Raw genomic sequence first — 18,734 nt, 5'->3', positions numbered from 1 at the left:
ATTTAATAGCTTTTAATGTTAAAAATGTAATTCTAAGTAGAATTTAAAATTCCTATTCTAATTCCTAGATCTTGTGTATAAATATATTTGAATTAACATAAAATGAATTTCAGAATCATGTGGGTGTTTTACCGTATTCTTTAAAGTTACTACTTGTGTATAAGGTCTGTAAATTTGCTCCCCTTGAACTTTTGAGAGGCAGATGTTGGCTGTAGTTAGCCACAGCGACAATGTGCACTGGTCAGCTTCTCTTTGATGTAATAAAATACCCAAGGCAATTAGCTTACAAAGAAAAAGGTTGATTTTGGCTCCAGTCCAAAACCTAATGGCCTTTTGCTTTCAGCCTCTGGCAAGGGCAGAGCATCATATCAGAAACCCATGGTGAGGCATTGCTCACCTCATGAGTCAGGAAGCAAAAGGACACATTCCCAGTGACCTAAGGACCTTCTGCACAACCCCAGGTCTTAAAGGTCCACAGCACTTCCCAGTAGCACCCTCCTGGGAAACCAACCCTTTGACCCTTGGGTTTTGGGGGAACGTTCAGCACAATGCAAATGACTGACTTTTTACTGTACACCTGAAGTTCAAGTTCTCTGTTGTCTTTGTGGATTCATTCTCAGATATTGGACTAACTTCCTTTTCATATTTTTGTAGGTTTATTGCTACTCCTGTAGCAAAAGCATTGGGCATTCAAAAGCCAGTTCAAAAAATTATACCAAATACCATCTTAGAGAATTTTTTCAAGAATTCCACAAGGCCTTTGCAAGTAAGTACAAAGTCTATGTTTGTGGATTTATGGGTTTCCTTTCTTTTGATTCAGTCATCCGTGGTTTACTTTGTCTGTGCAAGAAATATCTTCCAGTGATCAGCAAGGATTTGATTCATTTGGATTTCTTTCTTTGCTCTATTGACAGGTTATATATATAGTATTCCAAGCATAATATCAAATTACAAGTACATAATGTAAAGTAACAAATGTTAATAAATGTTCAACTATAGTGTTGCAAATTAACAATCAGTGCCATGATTTGAGTATAGGACCATAATTGGCTTTTCAGTGGTAGGTTAATTTTTAATGGTAATGTATTCAAAGTGTAATGATGAAGAAAGGTAATCATTAGCACAGAGAAGCCCTTATGTGACACTTCTGGTGATTGCGGCACCATCAAAATGCATCACATACATAATGAAACTTCATGGGTTATTTCATACGGAGCCCTCTTATTTTGTTCAAGGACTCGGCATACTCGGGAATGTGCTCTGCCCCTGACTACACTTCAGTGATAAAATTTTCAAAGTAGTCAAAGTTCTCTTTACAATAAAAAGTGTCCTTTTTAACCCATTTCCCATTTAGGAAAAAAAGTTTAGCTCACCGTGAGCAATTTCTAGCGATCAAGAGTAATTATATTTTGTGAATGGAAATACCACTACTAAAAACAGAATGCTACAAATAGGATGATGTCTTTTGTTTTCAAAGCCTAGAGCAATGTGAAAATAGTAGTAAAAATATGATATTTCATGGCAGACTTTTGGAGGAAGGTTAGGGCTGTAATCTGAGCATTAGCTCTGGGTACATGCTGTAGCCACAAGTGCCTCTGTTGAGTATTTTGGGGCAAATGGATTAAATGTTGTAGTGAACTATATCTTTACAGTTCACCAAAAAAGTCATTAGTGAATAGGTGTAAGAAACATGTCCAGGTAGGGCTGGGGTTCACTCCAGCATCATTATACTTCTGTAGTTAATATGAGAGATGAAACAAAACTATTCCGAAAAATAACATACCTGTTATGAGGAGTGCTTTCTGCTATCACAAATCATTTTGAAAATAAATAGTATATGCTTACACCATTTCAGGTTAGGTACATTTTTTGAGAGTCCTCAACTTTTTTCACTGGGATTTGGTTGCACTACTGTGCTTATTGTCTCATTGTCCTGGTGAGCTCCCTGCGTTCACAGGTGTGTTGAGATTTGGCCACACTGAGGCATAGGATGTGGAGCAGCTCAGAGCAAGCAGCAGCTGTCCCTCACTGGTTCCGTCCTCAGCTTCTGCATAGAAATGGCAGCTTCTAGGATGGTGGCAGCCTGAAAACCTGTGTTCACATAATGTTGGTTTCCACCTGCTCTAAATAACCATAGCCATTCATCTGAATACTTTTGCTTTCACTGGTGATAATGATGTTTAAACTCATTTTTACAGCCTTCAAAATTAATTAGCCATGCTTGTAAAAATGTGGGCTCTTTCAGCAGTCCTTATTCTGCTCGTCTGTTTCTCCTGGGGAGTAACTGACTCTAGTGACAGCTTATATAAAATGGGAGCAGTGTTGTTTTACTTGCTGTACTTGGTATGTATGACCAAGAACTCAATTAGGTTTCACATTATATTAAGGTAATCTAGAAAATTTAGTTTTTGTCAGTTTCCTGCTATGGAAAGAAAACAGTGACAGTTAAAACCAAGAACAACGAGAAGAGATTTAAAGAGCAGGTAATCCTCATGATTGAGATGAGGCAGCAAAGACCCAGCAAGGTGCAGTGAGTTGACCTGCAGTAACGAGTGACTAAATCAAAGCTGGAACCTCACGTGTACTCCTCCTAGAAGACTCTTCCCCCTCTACCCCAGTGACTTCGTCCTCTGTGAATGGCAAGTTAAAAAATACATTTCAAAACCTGGAGCTGTGTTTGTAGTCATTTTTTCAACTCAAATGACAATAGCCTTAATTAATGTGAGCATAATTTGTATATTTATATCAAGTAAGAGAAAAAAGTAACACATCACCCTAAAAGTGTTAAAAGCTTCATTTATTAAACAAGAAGGTAAAGGAAAAGAATTCAGATCCTTAATTTATATTGCTCTGAGATTCCAAATTTGAGGCAGTATTTGTGTAGCAAATCAAGATAACAAGTAAAATTCAAGTTGCTTAAAAGTTTCACAAATTAAAGAAGATAGAATATAATACACAAAGACAAAGTTCATACCTTAATAGAAATTTCAGATGTAGGAACAAACCAATTTCACCATACCCACATGCATTAATTTGGCCAATGTTATACCCATAGCATTTATCTTAGTTTATAGCTGAGATAATAAGAAAGGTTCCTGGGTGGACTAGTTTTGTGGTGAATATATTACAAATCTAGAACAGTATAACAGTGCATTAATAATATATGTAGATGACACCTTTATTCAAAAAATGGAGTAGAAGAACCCAAGAATGCTCTTCCCCTGCTGTAGGTTACAATAAAAACAGAATACTAGGGGTTATGTCTTGCTTTTGTTTTTCTTTCCTTTCCTTCAAGTTAAGTAATAGGCAAGCAGTTTCATAGGGATGTCAAAACTGCAGTTAGTCTTCTGCCAGTCTTCAGTATGGTGGCTTCTGATGACTTCATCTGCTATTGTCCTGTGCCCCTGGATGACTCCATGAACTATATGAGAGGAGATAGAAGAAGTTATCTGACTGGTCACAAGCTATGGGGGATCCAGCCATCAGGCTTCCAGGCAAGCTTTGCTTGGTCATTACCGTGCTAATTCATAATGGTTTAAATTTACTTTGAGGTACTCATCAATATTTTTTAAACCTCATGATCTCACATGAGAAACCTAGGGCTGCACTTTCTCTCTGGGAGTGTTAGAGATTTGTCTCACCTGGCCCTTTGGGATGGGACATAGGCTTTTCTTTTTGCTGCATCTGCATAGCTCCCACTGACTCAGAGAGTCTGTTTCATGCAATGTTATGTTTTCATATTAGAATTGAAAAGCTATTGAAATTTTTCTCATGTTCACAATAGAAAATGAAAGATCACAACACCCAAAAATCAATAGCATTCCTGCACACAAACAACAAATACATTGAGAGAGAAATTAGGGAAGCCACACCTTTCATAATAGCATCTAAAAAAGAAATACTTAGGAATCAGTCTAACAAAGGAAGTAAAAGATCTATACAGTGAAAATTGCAGTATTCTGAAAAAAGAGGTTGAAGAGGATTCAGAAAATGGAAAGATATTTCTTGGTCATAGAAAAGAAGAACCAACATTGTGAAAATGGCCATGCTTCCAAAATTGTTGTATAGATTCAATGCAGTCCCAATTAAAATACCATGAGGACATCTCACAGATCTAGTGAAAACTTTCCTAAAATTCATCTGGAACCAGAAGAAACCTAGAATAAAAGCTTCATATTCCCTGACTTGAAATTATGCTACAAAGCTACTATGATAAAATCAGGATGGTACTGGCAAAAGAAACGGACCTGAAGATCAATGGAACGGATTAGAAGATGCAGACACAGCTAGAAACACACTCAGCCACCTTATCTTTGACAAAAGGGCCAAATGTGTTCATAGCCTCTTTAATAAATGGTGCTGGAAAAACTAGCTTTCCACATGCCAAAGATTAAAACTAGACCCATGTCTATCACCATGCACTAAACTAAAGTCAAAATGGATCGAAAATCTAAATATTAAAACAGAAACACTAAACTACTGGAAGAGAAAGTAGGTAGAAATCTTGAAAACATAGGAGTAGGCAGAGAGTTCATGAACAAAACCCAAACTGCACAGGAAATATTTGAAAGAATCAACAACTGGGATCTCATCTTCTTGAAAATTTTTTGTACATCAAAAGAAATCACCAGGCCGAGTGTGGTGGCACACGCCTGTAATGCCAGCACTTGGGAGGCTGAGGCAGAAGGATCGTTGCGAGTTTGAGACCAGCCTGGGTGACAAAGTGAGCTCACGGATGGCCTGAACTGCACAGCAAGACCTTGTCTCAAAAATACAAAAAAAGAAAAAAAAAAAAACAAAACCCAAAAAACAAAAGAAATTACAAACAGAGTAAAAAGAAAACCCATGAATTGGGAAAAAATTTTAGACAACTGTCCATCAGACAAAGGACTTCTATCCAGAAGGTATAAAGAATTAAAAAAAAAAATTAGGCTTCCAAAATTCAAGACCCAATCCAAGAAATGGGCATCTGAGATGAATACACACATCACAGATGAAGAAATACAAAGGGCAAATAAATATATTAAAAAATGTTCAACATCATTGGTTATTGGAGAAATGCAAATTAAAACTACACTGAGATTCCATCTCACCCCAGAAAGAATGGCTATCATCAAGAAATCAACCAATAATAGATGCTGAAGGGACTGTAGGGGAAAAAGGAACCCTTCTCCACTGCCATTGGGAGTGTAGACTGGTGAAACCACTGTGGAAATCAGTGTGAAGATTCCTCACAAAACTAGGATTAGAGGTCCCACTTAACTCAGCTATTGCCCTCCTGGGTATTTTCCCAGAACAATTAAAAACATCATACCGCAGCGATATGTGTACCCATGTTTATATCAGCACAATTTGTCATAGCTAAATCTTGGAAACATCCCAAATGCCCATCAACCGAGGAATGGATAAAAAAGATGTGGTATTTTCATAAAGTGGAGTATTACTCAACTATTAAAAAAGATAAACTCCAGGCTTTTATAGGTAAATGGTTGCAACTAGAGACCATACTCATAAGTGAAATAAACTGGACCCACATGTGTAAACATTGTATTGTCTCCCTAGCGTAAGAACCTGAAAGAGTAAATAAGACCCAAAACATACAATAGATATTTTGAAAGGGAAAGAAATTGCTCAAAGGGAAGCACAACTGGGATGAGGGAAAGGAGAAAGGAGAAAAGGAAGGGAAATATATATATAGATAGATAGATGATAGATAGATAGATAGCTCAGATAATTGCATTGCTGATGTCTACTGGTTTATTGAAAGAACAGTTAATGCTTAAAATTTTTTGACCAATTTTGCATGCTTATATCTGGTAATCTGAACAACTAATTTGAAGACAACAATATGCAATATAATAACCATTGGTGAATTCCTATCATCTTGTTTAGTGAAGCTCTGTATCATTTCTAATTTTTCATTATTTTTATTTTCTTTAATGGTTTGATCAATCTTGCATTCTTACATCTGAACAACTTCGCTGAAGATAACAATATGTAATGTAACAACCACTATTCCTATCATTTTGTTTTCAAGCCCTGTATCATTTTTATTATTTTTGTGTTGTTTTGTTTTGTCTATGTTGTTGTTATTTTGATTTTTTAAATTCTCTTTGAAATAAAAAAAGAAAATGAAAGATCAAGAGATCAATGTAATTTCTTTTTTTTTTTTTTTTTTGTACCAGAAATTGAACTCAGGACCTTGTGCTTGCCAGGCAGGCACTTGTGCCACTGAGCTATATCCCCAGCCCCTGTAATTTCAAAACAATTGCAGAGCATATTACTTTGTGGAAGTAGGAGTATTATCATAGATTTACTGTACAAAACATGCCTGTGTCAACATCCCACTATGAAACAGACCTGATCTACTTGGTCATTTATCCTTTTTGTCTGGTCCTAGTAGACCTTTGAGGTTGTAACTTTGAGTTAATTCATCATCTATATTGTTTCCAGCTTGAAATTATACTCTACAACGCTTTCCCAGAGAAGCAACATCATTGTCATACTATACAATTATTATTTTAATTATTGAAGTATTTCAGAGTAGCTTGAAATAGGCCTCACATCTGATTTAATGTGAAAGTGGATAGCCAATACCTGTTTGAGTTTTTCTTGAATTATCTTCTGGAGCAATTAAATATCATGTGAAATAGCCCGAAACACCCTAGCCTAAATTTCTATCAGTCCTTTGGTATTAATTTTAGGACCTTAGACAAGTCAATAACATTCTTAGGAGTTGTTTCTCTATAGAAAAGATTTGGTTGGATTTGACTGACATTTTAAACTATACTACTCTTAAATAAATTTTAGCTAATTGAGTAAGCATGTACATACAGTTTCAACATGTGGGTTGCTATCAACTCACGGAGAATTAAAATTACTCAGTAACCTGAGATCCGAGTGACTCATATTCTCTCTGCTGTTACTTCATTTTGGGTGTGTGTGTGTGTGTGTGTGTGTGTGTGTGTGTGTGTGTGTGTGTATGATTCTGTGAGCAAAAGAAATATAGTCTCTGGTTTAAGGTCTCAGGGCAGAATCTTTCTCATCCCCAGTACAAAAGCTATTGTAACTGTATCTTACTCTCTGGACTGCTGGCTCATCTAACTCTGCTCTTTATTGTTTACTTACTTGTTTCATTTTTGTTTTCAGAGTGATATTTATGGACTAGCGAAGAAATGTAACTTAACAGAGCGCCAAGTTGAAAGGTGGTTTCGAAGGCGACGGAATCAAGAGAGGCCTTGCAGGTTGAAGAAATTCCAGGAAGTTTGGTGAGGAGGGTTATCAAAGCTTTTAGAGTGCTGCAGTTTCATCTGGAACAGGGCGGTCATCTCTGAGGGAACACTGACACTGGAGTGCTGGAAGGGTTCAAAGCCAGCTTGTCATTCCCTGTAGGGTATTTCAGACTTGTTGCTCCTCAACATTCTGTGCTTCTGTTCTCTTCTCTATGAAACAGGCCAACTATGAATTCTCTTAAGGTGAACAGGAGACATTATGTACTTAGCCCGAAGACCAGAAAAATCATAAGCGTGTCTTAACTGGTGTTTGTCTTTTCACCACTTTATTTCAGCTGTTTCGCTTTACCTCCCGTCTCCAGTCATTTTGATTATAAGCGCAGAGGTTGTCTGAGAACACATCCTAGGACTCTCAGCCTCTAATGCTAACTGGAGGATCTCTTTCTGCCTGATTGGACTCACAAGCCTTGGTCTTGCCTGAAGCTTGCCCAGCTTGCGCCTTTTAGAACCCAGTTGGCTTAGCTTGGGGGTCAGCATGGGCTGGGGCCTCCAGCAGTCTACCGAGAGGCTCCTTGAATACAGTCTGGAGGCAGGGAAGGTGCATTGGGTTTATTTTGAGTTTCATTCGAATTCTACTTTTTCCCCTCTCCTATATATAAAACCGTAGCACTTTCGATCACCCCTTTGGTGACAGAAAATGACACCCGTGCAAAACAAGTGGGTGAGGTCATTGCTCTTACTTTATTTCATTCCAGGTGAACAGGTATTAGTGCACTGTGTCTGATGCCACACTCTACACACCAATGTAATCTTACTTTCCATCTGTTTCTTAAGACCCTCGCATTCCCTAGTGACTTCTACCAGGTACTTTTGGTTTGATAGTGGAATGAGCAGCTGTCTGAAGTAAGATTTAAATAATCAGAGCCTGTGGTTAAACTTCAATGACTACCTTTGCTTTTCCTGTACCTCCCTGAGGACTGTAATCCAGCTGTGATGCTGTGAGGCTGGCCTAGGTCTACAGGGAAGGAGTAATTCTTCAGGCTGCCTCAAAACACTCATTTCTTATCCCCGGCTTCCTTCCATGGCCTTCCTACAGTGGCTCAGCATGTATGGCCTTGCTTATTTTCTGACAAGCTTTTCTCTAATTTTCACCTCTTGAAAGATTGGTTAATACTATGTTGCTAATGATGTCAGCTTGACACAAAGGTATCTAAGCCATCAAAGTGGGGCTGATCTCACATTACATCCCCCCTTTTCCCAAATGACATTAATTCATTCTTGCTAACAAATGATTCTTATCTCAAAGTCCCCAAACAAGGACTAATGCCCTATTTCTGAGCTGAATCATACCCCAGTGAAATTCTCTGGCAATTTCTTATGCACTGGAGTGCCTCATAGTTTATAAATATGCATTTCGTATTCCCAAAGGGTAAGACAGTCAGGGAAGGTATAAGAAATGAGAAACCACACGTTTATGTAGTTTAAGGAACTGCCTTGAGGTCACTTGGCTGTCTAAGGACCGTTGCACCCAGGTCTTCTGGCTCCTGTTCTGATACTCTTTTAACTCACCATTCTGCCCCTGCCAGCAAGCAGAGCATCTCCTACGTGGTGTAGCCTTGGGGATCAAGCTGTGTCAGTGAGTCTACCCACTGATCACTGGCCATAGAGTTCATACTACGGAAGAATTTCAATTATCCTAACCAGTCAGCCTGGCAAGGCAGAAGTTCATGTTGAGTATCTGTGTGTATCAATGTGGACGGAGTTTGACTTTAAGGGGAAATAAGTGTATAAGGCCTGGTCACTAACCTGAAACAGCTGACTGGGGAGACCACGCTATCGCACATGAAGCCATAACATCTGTTGTTATGACACCCCAGTTGCCTTGGATTGGCAGGACGTGATCACGTTCAGATGTGCTATGGGACTTCACAGGAGATAGGTCAGCAGGGCTAAGAGCATTGGAGAAAGGCTTTTCAGAGGAAATGAGACATTGGCTGGACCTTGAAGGATGGGTCAGGTCTCCATAGGAGAAGACAGTAGAATTTGAGGGTGGCATTTTGAAGTAAAGCAAAGATGCAAAGAAGGAAATTGTGCAATATATTCAGGAATTAGAAAGAGGGCCCACAAGTAAAATTTAAGCTTTGTTCTTTTCTTTAGCCATGTTACAAATTTCTTCTAAGTCAGGTAACTATTAAAAATTATTATGGTCTATGTAAACAGACCAAGCAAAATGCCAAGCTATGTTATTGTTTAGGGACTATACTTTATTCTGTTCACCTGTGGGACAGGTCTTAGCAATCATAGCTCAGAGTACATAGCCCCAGGCATTTTGGAGGCCTCAGGAAACTGATTTCCTAACACCAGCCTCTTAAGAATTGCTCTCCAACAGGCAGACAGTCCTGTTGGAGGTATTTAGAATATCCAGAATATTCAGATGGCGCTTGCCAGGCTCCCTGAACTCAGTGTATTGTTTCTTGGTTACTTTTCTTAATGATGGCCCCTATGCTATGCTCCACAGCATTTAAGATTTCAGCCCATAGCACGTCCTTTAGTTAAAAAAAAAATTCAAATTCCCTATTAGATGGCCACCTTTCTTTGTAAAATAAGCATTTCCATCTCGCAAGGGAAATAGTTCCTTTTCAAAGGGGAAGGATATCAAGAGGTAGACGGTGGGAGAGGGAGGGAAGGGATAAAGAAGGAAAAAAAAAAAAGGAATTGGGATGTGTTATGTACCTGTACTGATGCCTGTACACAAGGAACGCGAACGTTACGTACGACAAAAAATGTGCTGTACGAAGGAAAAAAAAGAAGGGTGACCAGGGATGGTGGAGCGGGGAGGAAGGGGCGGGGGAGGGGCTGAGAAGAGGAATTGGGATGGGTTATGTGCAGGCGTCAACTCCACACAGAGGGTGGAAACAGTATGCACTGCACACATGTATCGGTAACTAAAATTTTTTAAAACATCATTGTACAAAAAAAAAAGAAGAAGAAAAAGAAGTCCCTTGTGAGTGCCCCAGGTGTGTAGGGGGAACTCAGCGCAGGAAGGAGGCCCTCCTAGGCTGAGTGGCCTGAGCCCAGCCCTCAAATGACTCCAAGTGATGGACCCAGTGGACAGGTATTAGGCTGCTGTGTATGACAAGCGAGAATTGCAAGTGTACATTCACTGGTAAAAGGAAAAAGTGCCTGAATTTAGTGAAGATAATGGGAAGATAACACCATGTGTATGACTGTTCCAGGTCACTCTGGTCAGATTACATAGAAGAGATCCAATTCATAAGTGTGAACTTTTACAAGGTCTGAGTGGGGTAAAGGTTACTGAAGGTCAAACCATAGAGATTTTATGGGTCGTTGTTACTTTAGTTTTGCTTTTCTTAGAACAGTGAAAGGAGCGTTGGCCCTGGGCCTTTGCCCAAAATCAGGTGGGGCAGGGGTGTTTTCCAAGCCCAGCACGCAGGTGCACTGCTGCTCCATTCTGCTCCTCCACCGTGGACCCCTTCTGCTGCTCCGCCAGCTCCTCTCGCCGTTGGCCATGTTTACTCTGCCCACTTCTTCTCCAATCTCATTTGGCACGCGCATCTTATACCATGTGCTTAATTAATCAGTTTCTGAGTTTTTTCAACTCCCTCCCCACATTTATGTTTATTTCAGCCTTCCCTAGGGTAAAAGGGGAAGTTTTACTATTTTAGGTTCATTTGATGCAAATAAAATAGTATCAACAAGTGTAGTATATGATCATTGCTGTTACTCTCAGTGAAATGCAGTTCTCAGACTCTTGGACCTCAGGAGTCTTTGTTCTCTTACAGACTCTTGAAAATCCCAAAGAATTTTAATGTATACCTGTTGATAGTTACTATATTAGATATTGAATCTGAAACATTTATAAAACATGGGACGCTATGAGCACACTTTTCATTATGCACTATCTTCAGAGCAATGACACAGTCGTGCCATGTTGTAACAGAGAATGCCCACCTCACCAGTATACTTCAGTCTGTTAGTTGCCCAGGTAATAGTTCCTGTTCCAGTCCCTGTTGCTCCTGTCTCTTAGAAACGGCTGGTCACTGTGATGCACACTGTATAAACCTACACATTGTATAAACCAATCCCCAGTGGACAAGCCATTCTGCCTCTGTACTTCCTGCTTGCTTATCCCATATAAGCCCTAGACCATCAGAGATCAGGGTCTGATATTCTCGGAATGAGCCTGATGGGGGCCATCAACATAAATAAATCTGCCTCCAAATTCTGGGTGTCATTTTCGTGTTTCTGCTTACTCTTGCAACGTGACCTCTGCAAATTGCTGCTGCATGCTTATGACAGAACAAGAGGGGAAAGTAAGTAATGTTTTGCTACTATTATAGAAACCCTCTGACCTCAGGAATCCCTAGAACATACTTTGAGAACCCCTGATGTAGTATAATAAATGCTGAATTGGTCTGGTGCAAAAAAATGTGAAACGTGTTGTATTCTTGCATCTGATTATGCTCTACAACCTTGTATGAGTCATGTGAGCCCTCCATGTGCCAGTTTTCTGCAGTATTTACCTTAACTATTTTGTGAGAATCAAGCAACAGTCTGTAAGAAGGGGATAATTTTAGTATTAACTTCATAATCTTGAGAAAATGTGTTAAAATGTTGATAAAAATGTGATAAGGTGTGCTTAGCATCGTGCCTGGCACATAGTCAAGATGTCAGTAAGTGTTTGAAAAACAAATCAGATAAGATGTACCACCTAGACCTCTGCTGCACGTATGAGCAAGGTGGTCTAACTGTTTCCTACTCTTTGTGCTCCTCGTCTGGACAAGATAACCCAGGACCAAAGAAATGCTTTCCATAGCAAACACGGATATGACAAGTGCAGACAGATCTCAACTTTTACTTTATAAAACATCTCTTGAGTATTTTTACGCTTCAACTTGCTGAATATGGAATGCTTCTTTTTCCTTTTCTATCAAAACAAGTCATGAAGAAAGATTATATTCTATCTTAAGGTAGTAATAATGTTCAGGGAACACTATTGGATGCAGAGTCCAAAGTCTTGCACTTTAGGCCCCAGCTTTTCTACTTTTTAGGCACAGGAGCTGGGCAAGTGGCCCGGCCTTTATGAACCTTATTTTTCATCTACAAAGTGGGCATATGCCTATGTTCCTATTTCCTACTTATAAGTGTATTGAGGAAAGCATTGTAGGTCAGTGATGGCAAACCTTTCAGAGATCAGTGCCCAAACTGGAACCCAAAACCCACGTATTTATCGCAAAGTGCCAACTCTTCAATTAAACCTGAATACTGGGGTTTTAGTTTGGAAAAGTAACCGCATACATTAACATCTTTTACCTTAAAAGAAAAACAACTGCATGCCGTAGGTTCACCGCCACTGCTCTAAGGCATTGCACAAATAAAAGGAACAAATATTATTTTCACATTATTATTTTTGTTCACTAATCATGAAATAAAATAACCAAGATTTTTAAAATAACTTTATTTTGGAAAGTCGCAAACGTAGACAAAAGTAAAAAGACCATATAATGAACTATATACTGACCTATCACCAATTTTAACAATGATCAACTCAAGTATAACCCTGTGTCATCTATAGTCCCACCATAGATTATTTTAAAGCAAATATTAGGCGTGATATGATCCCATTTCATTTCTAAATATATAGTATGTATCTATAAAGGATAAGGACTCCCTTTTAAAACATATTTGCAGTATTATCGCCATGTCTAAAATAATTTTATTTCATAAGAACAAATACTAAATGTTCACATTTCCTTGGTTATCTTATAATTTTCTTTCCAGTCTGTTTATTTGATTAGGATCAAAGTAAGACCCGTATGTTGCAATTGGTTGATATGTCTTTTAAGTCTTTTCTTAATCTGTAGGTCTTCCCCCATACATAGGGAAAATCTTCCTTCAAATTCTGCTTCTAGGAGAAAAAGTCTGACTACACAGAAATTTTCCACGTGTTAACCTTAGGAAATTAAATAAATTATCGGATTTGTCAGATTTCTTTTTATTATGTTGATGATAATCTTGATATCAAACCTTCATTTATGTTATGTCTAGAACTGGTCCAGTAGTAGTAGCAGTAGCAGCAGTAGTAATAGTAGTGGCCCAGTTTGTTTTTGCTTACTTCATGCTAGAAGTATGCCAGTGCTTTTTATTGTATTTTTTTTTGGAGGGGGGAATGGGTTTTTAGTACCGGGAATTGAACTCATGACCTTGCATTTGCCAGGCAGGCGCTGTGCCACTGAGCTAAACCCCCAGCCCCAGTATCTCAATGCTTTTGCAAACTATCTTAAGTTATTTGTACATTGGGAGGAAAGTTTTGTTATTCCCATTATACAGATGAGGGAGTTAAATGATCTACCTAAGTGTGTAGCCATCTAATAATTGGCAAAGCTAGAATGTAAACTTAGATTTGCCTGACTCCAGAGTGTGTATTCTTCCAAACTTTGTCATACCAAATCTTTTTCTCCTCAGATGTCACTGACCTTTACGTAAAGGAGTAACGAATTTTCTTTCTTTTGGCAGCTGGAGATTTGCATTTTACTTACTGCTTAGTGTTGCTGGAGTTGCATTTCTTTACGATGTAAGTTGTCTTTTTGATATCTTTGGAATCTGTCTTTAATTTTTAAAATTTTTGACTGTGAATTCCTTTGGGGTATGTTCACAACAGATAATCAGCTTTAGAGATATCTCTTGGGATTCAAGGGTTTTTTAAAAAAAATTTATTACTATGGCTATTTTAAGATATGTTTACCTATAAAAATGCAATAATTGAATTGGTTCAAAAATAATTTTTTAGTAGGTTTATTGTTGAAAATAATTCTCTCAATGAGACAGTCCTGTTTACTGATTCCAGACTTGTAGTGAATTTCATAGGGGTATTATACAGAACCATGAATAAATGCCTACAAAGGAGAAATAGGTACAATAGAAACAACGTGAATATGCAAAAGAGTCTTCCTATGCATTTTTGCCCCGATGAACATCAAGAAAAGTTTATATTTTCTACAGAAATTAGCCTTTGATTCTGACAAACTTACTGTTTGTCCCTGTTTTTACAGAAACCTTGGGCATATGACTTCTGGCAGGTTTGGAATGGCTATCCCAGACAGGTAAGTCCCCTCTGATATAGCTGCTTCCTTCCTGTAACATCCAGGCTCTTAAAATTATCCCTTAGTTAAGTTTTAGTACTCCTTCCTGATCTTTGTCAACTACCAGGTCATCCTCTGGCTCCTTCCCTTCTTGGGCTTTCTAATTCTTATCAACTCATCACTTGTCTCAGTCCTTTAATTTGTGTACAATTAATGAAATACATATTTGGATTTAAATGTACCATTTACCACTTATTTTTTATTTGTGCCACTTGTTGAATTCCTTTGTTTTTCCCTCTAGCTTTTCTGTGGGACAGTCAAGCTTTTTTTTTTTTTTTTTTTTCCAGTAACGGGGATCGAACTCATGACCTTGCGCTTGCCAGGCAGGCGCTGTGCCCCTGAGCTAAATCCCCAGCCCCAAGTCAAGCTCTTTTTAAAATCACTATTCCATTTTCCCTTATAGTGATTTTTCATGGATGCATAATTTCATTTGTTGAATAAATATTATAAATTGTATTCATTAAATAAATATATTTATTTTTAAAAAATTATCCTAGAAATTACATTCTTGACTAGAGTATAATATAAATTAGTACTTTTTCCTCTTTCTAGTCACTGCAAGGCCATTAGAATACCTACCATTAGAATGGGAGCCAGGGATTTAGCTCAGTGGCACAGCACTTGCCTGTCAAACATGAGGTCCTGAGTTAGATTCCCAGTACCTCTACCGAAAAATACTCCATATACCCTCCTTCTTCAAATATATAAAGCCCTATTAATCATTGCTCTTACTGCTCTATAAGTTAGTCAAGTTACTCTTTCCCTGCCACTCACTGCTTCCTGCATTTCTGTGCTCCCATACGTGGTTATTACTATTCCAGTTGAAGAAATCAAACTGTTATTTTTAACAACAGATCTGTCAGGTTTTGTCTGGCTGAAACTGTTATTATGTTGCCTTTATTTTTAAAATGTTAATAGAACAACTTTATTGAACTAAAATTTGCATACCACACAATTTACAAACTGAAAGTGTAAGAGTCAGTAGGTTTTAGCACATTGGCAAGAGTTGTACAATGACAGCCACAGTCAAGTTTAGGTCATTTTTGTTACCCCAAATCAAAACGTTCTACCTCCTATCTTCCTGCCATCTATCAGCTCCTTAAGTTTATTTTTTAAAGAATATTTTTTGCTGGGTGTGGAAGTCTAGGTTACCAGCTGTTTTTGTGAGCACCGTAAAGATGCGGTTCCATTGTCTTCTGAGTCCCATCCATTTCTTTAAGAATTCAGCTGTCACTTTTATTCCTGCTTCTTTGACATAATGTCTTTTTTCCTAACTTATTTTCATGCTTTTGCTTATCTTTCAGCAGTTTTATTACAAAATGCACAGATTCCATTTTCTCTGAGTTTATCCTACTCAGAATCTATGGTACATCTAGAATTTGTGGACTGATATCTCTAGTCCGTTTTGGAAACTTTTTAGTTATTGTCTTTGCCTCTGTCCCTTCCTCTCTTTACTCTCTAGAATTCCAGTTACAGTGTGCTAGTGTCCTAAACCTTTATGCTAGATATCATGTGTCTCTGATGCTTTTAAAAATATTCTCCATCCTTTTGCCTCTCTGTGCTTCAATCTTTGGGGAAACAATTCTGCATTGGTCTCTTGCATTTCTGCACAAGATATGAAAGGAGACACTAAGACACTAACTGCCTTTGTTCTAGATAATAATCTAGTCAAAGTTGTTCTTATAGCAGACAGTCCCAGATGATCTAAATGTCTTCCTCTGGAGAAAAAGGTAGGCATGTTATAAAAGATTCAGGTCCCCTAGCTCAGGGTTCCTCTCGTGTAACACAATCCATAACATATGCAGTTGTCATCTGATGCCCTATGGGAATTGAGGATGAGAGAACTTGCCAAAATACAGATACTCCAGCTACTGTTATTATTGTGAGTCATCTGGTGCTCTATCTTTGGCTTAGGAGCCTCCTATCTTCTACCTGCATCTATGAAACTTGTGGTAGACTAACCTGTTTGTTTGCAAGTAGGATAAAATCACAGGTATTTTACACTTTCCTGCGTCCGCCAGTTCACTGGTGCTTTTGCCAGCAGAGTCCAATCTGGTGTTAAACACATCTTTTGAGTTCTTAATTTCACTTACTGCATTTTTCAGTTCTCAAATTTTCATTTAATTTTTTAATGGATTTCTGTTCTGTACTGAAAAATTTCCACCTTTTAGTCTGTTTTTGAAGTTATTTTAAAGTCTGAGTATAGTAAATCTTGTTTACCTCTAGATCTATTTTCTTGCTTGCTCCTGTCTCCCTCTACTTTATAGCTTTTTATTGAATGACTGACATTGTATATGAAAAAAATATAGATTGTCAGCATATTATCTTTCTTCTGAGATTTACTTTCCCTTCTGTTAGATGTTAGAGTAGATCATATGATTGAGCTGATTCAGTGTGGACCACAGTCTTTGTGAGGGTAAATGTATTTCCAAATTACTCATTTCCTAAAGTGTCTTTCTTCTGCAGGTTTAAATAAAAGATTACAATGTTTATGATGACCGCTTTTTGTTAGTTGGCTTAAAGATCAGTTTGCTTTCTAGCACTATGAGATAACCAAAACACCTGCTTAGCTTCTGCTGTTTCTTAACTTCTGGGTTCCAGAAACTAAATTGGCAAATGCAGAATTTGTGATATGTATAATTGTGGTTTTCTTTGGCTTTATTCTGCTTAAGGTCTATGGTACTTATTGAATAAGGGGTTCACTTGAAATAGTTTATTTTAATGCATTCTTTTTCTTTGGGATCTTTACTTCACAGGTTCTGGATGCCTGGGTTGCTTTCTGATGCCCTCAAACAGATATCCACCTTTTATCCAGATTTTAAGTTGTTCTCACTAAGATCAGTCTCACACAGGCTTGTTTATCATAGAAGAAAGCAGAAACTTTGTCCATTTATGGCCTTACTAAGGTTGATATGTTCATCAAGAATGAAAAATTAGTTCTTTTAAAGTGTTAGTTTCAGCAATAAAGAATCGAAGTGTAGACGAGAAGGAACTAAACATTATCTAGGCCACATCCCAGTCCTGCTGTTTTCTATCTCCAACTTACTCATCTCTTCTCAGGTGTATTAGTTAGTTATTGGTACATAACAAACTACCCCAAATTTTTTTGCTTAGGATTTGGGTTGGAAAACTGCACTAGGCTCAGCTGAGCAGTTCTTCTCCATGGTATCAGCCAGGTCATTGAGCATTTTAATCGGTTAGTAGCTGGCCATCATCCATGTTTTTACCAGTCAGTGCTTTGATCCACTTCGTTGCAACCTCTCCAGCAGGCTAGCTCAGGTTTCTTCCATGGAGCTTAGGAAAATCTCTGCTTGAATCACATTGGCTTCTGTCCCCTTGCCTAAAGATTGGGTTCAAATTCATAGTCAGTGTGGGAAGGGACTACCCAAGGATATGGGTATCAGGAAGCAGCATTCAGTGGAGCATTAAGGCAACAATCAGATGACACATAATGTCTCAACTTACTACTATACAAGTAAGGAAAATTTTAGCAACGGAAGTTTAATTCTTTTTTCAGAAGACATTTTTAGAGTCCTAAAATAATTGTACATATTTTATTACTTCTGACCCCTAGACTATCACCACAAAAGAAATTAAGACATCAGAATTTCAGTAATAGTCGAGAAACATTAAACAAGGTAAAACGTGGGACAAAAAGAACAGACTTCCTGTTGTTCTTAAGTAGATATTTTAAAGTTTTTTTTTTAAAATTTAACTCCAATTGAATTAAAATAAGGCAGTTCCTGTAGCAGTTTTAATTTTTAAGGCAAAACATTTGACTTGATTTTAGAGTACTTGTCTACCATTTTAGAAACAAAATACCAAAATATTATCTCCAGTTCTTTTTTAGAAGTTGAAATATGAATCATTGTCTTTTTATGGAATTTTTAAGATTAGATATAGATAGGTTTTAGTGCACTAAAGTGAGTTGTTTTAAGTGACATTTAAAGTAATAAATACTTATCTTTTCCTCAGCCGTTGCTGCCGTCTCAGTACTGGTACTACATGTTAGAAATGAGTTTTTATTGGTCTCTGACATTTAGCCTTGGCAGTGATGTCAAGAGGAAGGTAAGTGTATCATTTACAAGCTTCTTTATCAGTTTCTTCAAATATTTTCATCCCTATGTGTATTTAGTTTCAGTCCATGGATCTTTTTGCTTTTGTTAGTACATAGAATAGTGCAAATTACGCTTGTTCTTTGGTGCCTTGGTAAATATTTGTAGTGAAACGTTATAGAAATTTTAACTTTGAAGTTCTACCCCTGTTCAATAAGTAAAGAAATCTTTTAGGTTACCTGTTTGTTTCAGTTTGGGAATTGTGTCTTTTAATGGGTAGAAGA

General features: G+C 37.8%; 1 protein-coding gene across 4 annotated transcripts in view; it reads left to right on the top strand.

Moving 5' to 3' along the window:
- The window catches only part of Cers3 (ceramide synthase 3), a 115,196-nt gene that overhangs the window by 50,645 nt on the left and 45,817 nt on the right, over positions 1 to 18,734 (top strand). For all 4 annotated transcript variants that reach the window (XM_013512587.1, XM_013512586.1, XM_005381640.2 and 1 more), the window contains exons 3-7: positions 655 to 766; positions 7,150 to 7,268; positions 13,770 to 13,827; positions 14,306 to 14,356; positions 18,371 to 18,463. In XM_013512587.1, the coding sequence (XP_013368041.1) occupies positions 655 to 766; positions 7,150 to 7,268; positions 13,770 to 13,827; positions 14,306 to 14,356; positions 18,371 to 18,463 (433 nt within the window). The remainder of the gene's footprint in view (positions 1 to 654; positions 767 to 7,149; positions 7,269 to 13,769; positions 13,828 to 14,305; positions 14,357 to 18,370; positions 18,464 to 18,734) is intronic.

This window comes from Chinchilla lanigera, unplaced genomic scaffold, assembly GCF_000276665.1.
Source record: "Chinchilla lanigera isolate Chin_1 unplaced genomic scaffold, ChiLan1.0 scaffold00015, whole genome shotgun sequence".
Classification (NCBI taxonomy): domain Eukaryota; kingdom Metazoa; phylum Chordata; class Mammalia; order Rodentia; family Chinchillidae; genus Chinchilla; species Chinchilla lanigera.
Note: the sequence above shows the minus strand (reverse complement) of the source record. Positions and strands in the feature narration are given on the sequence as shown.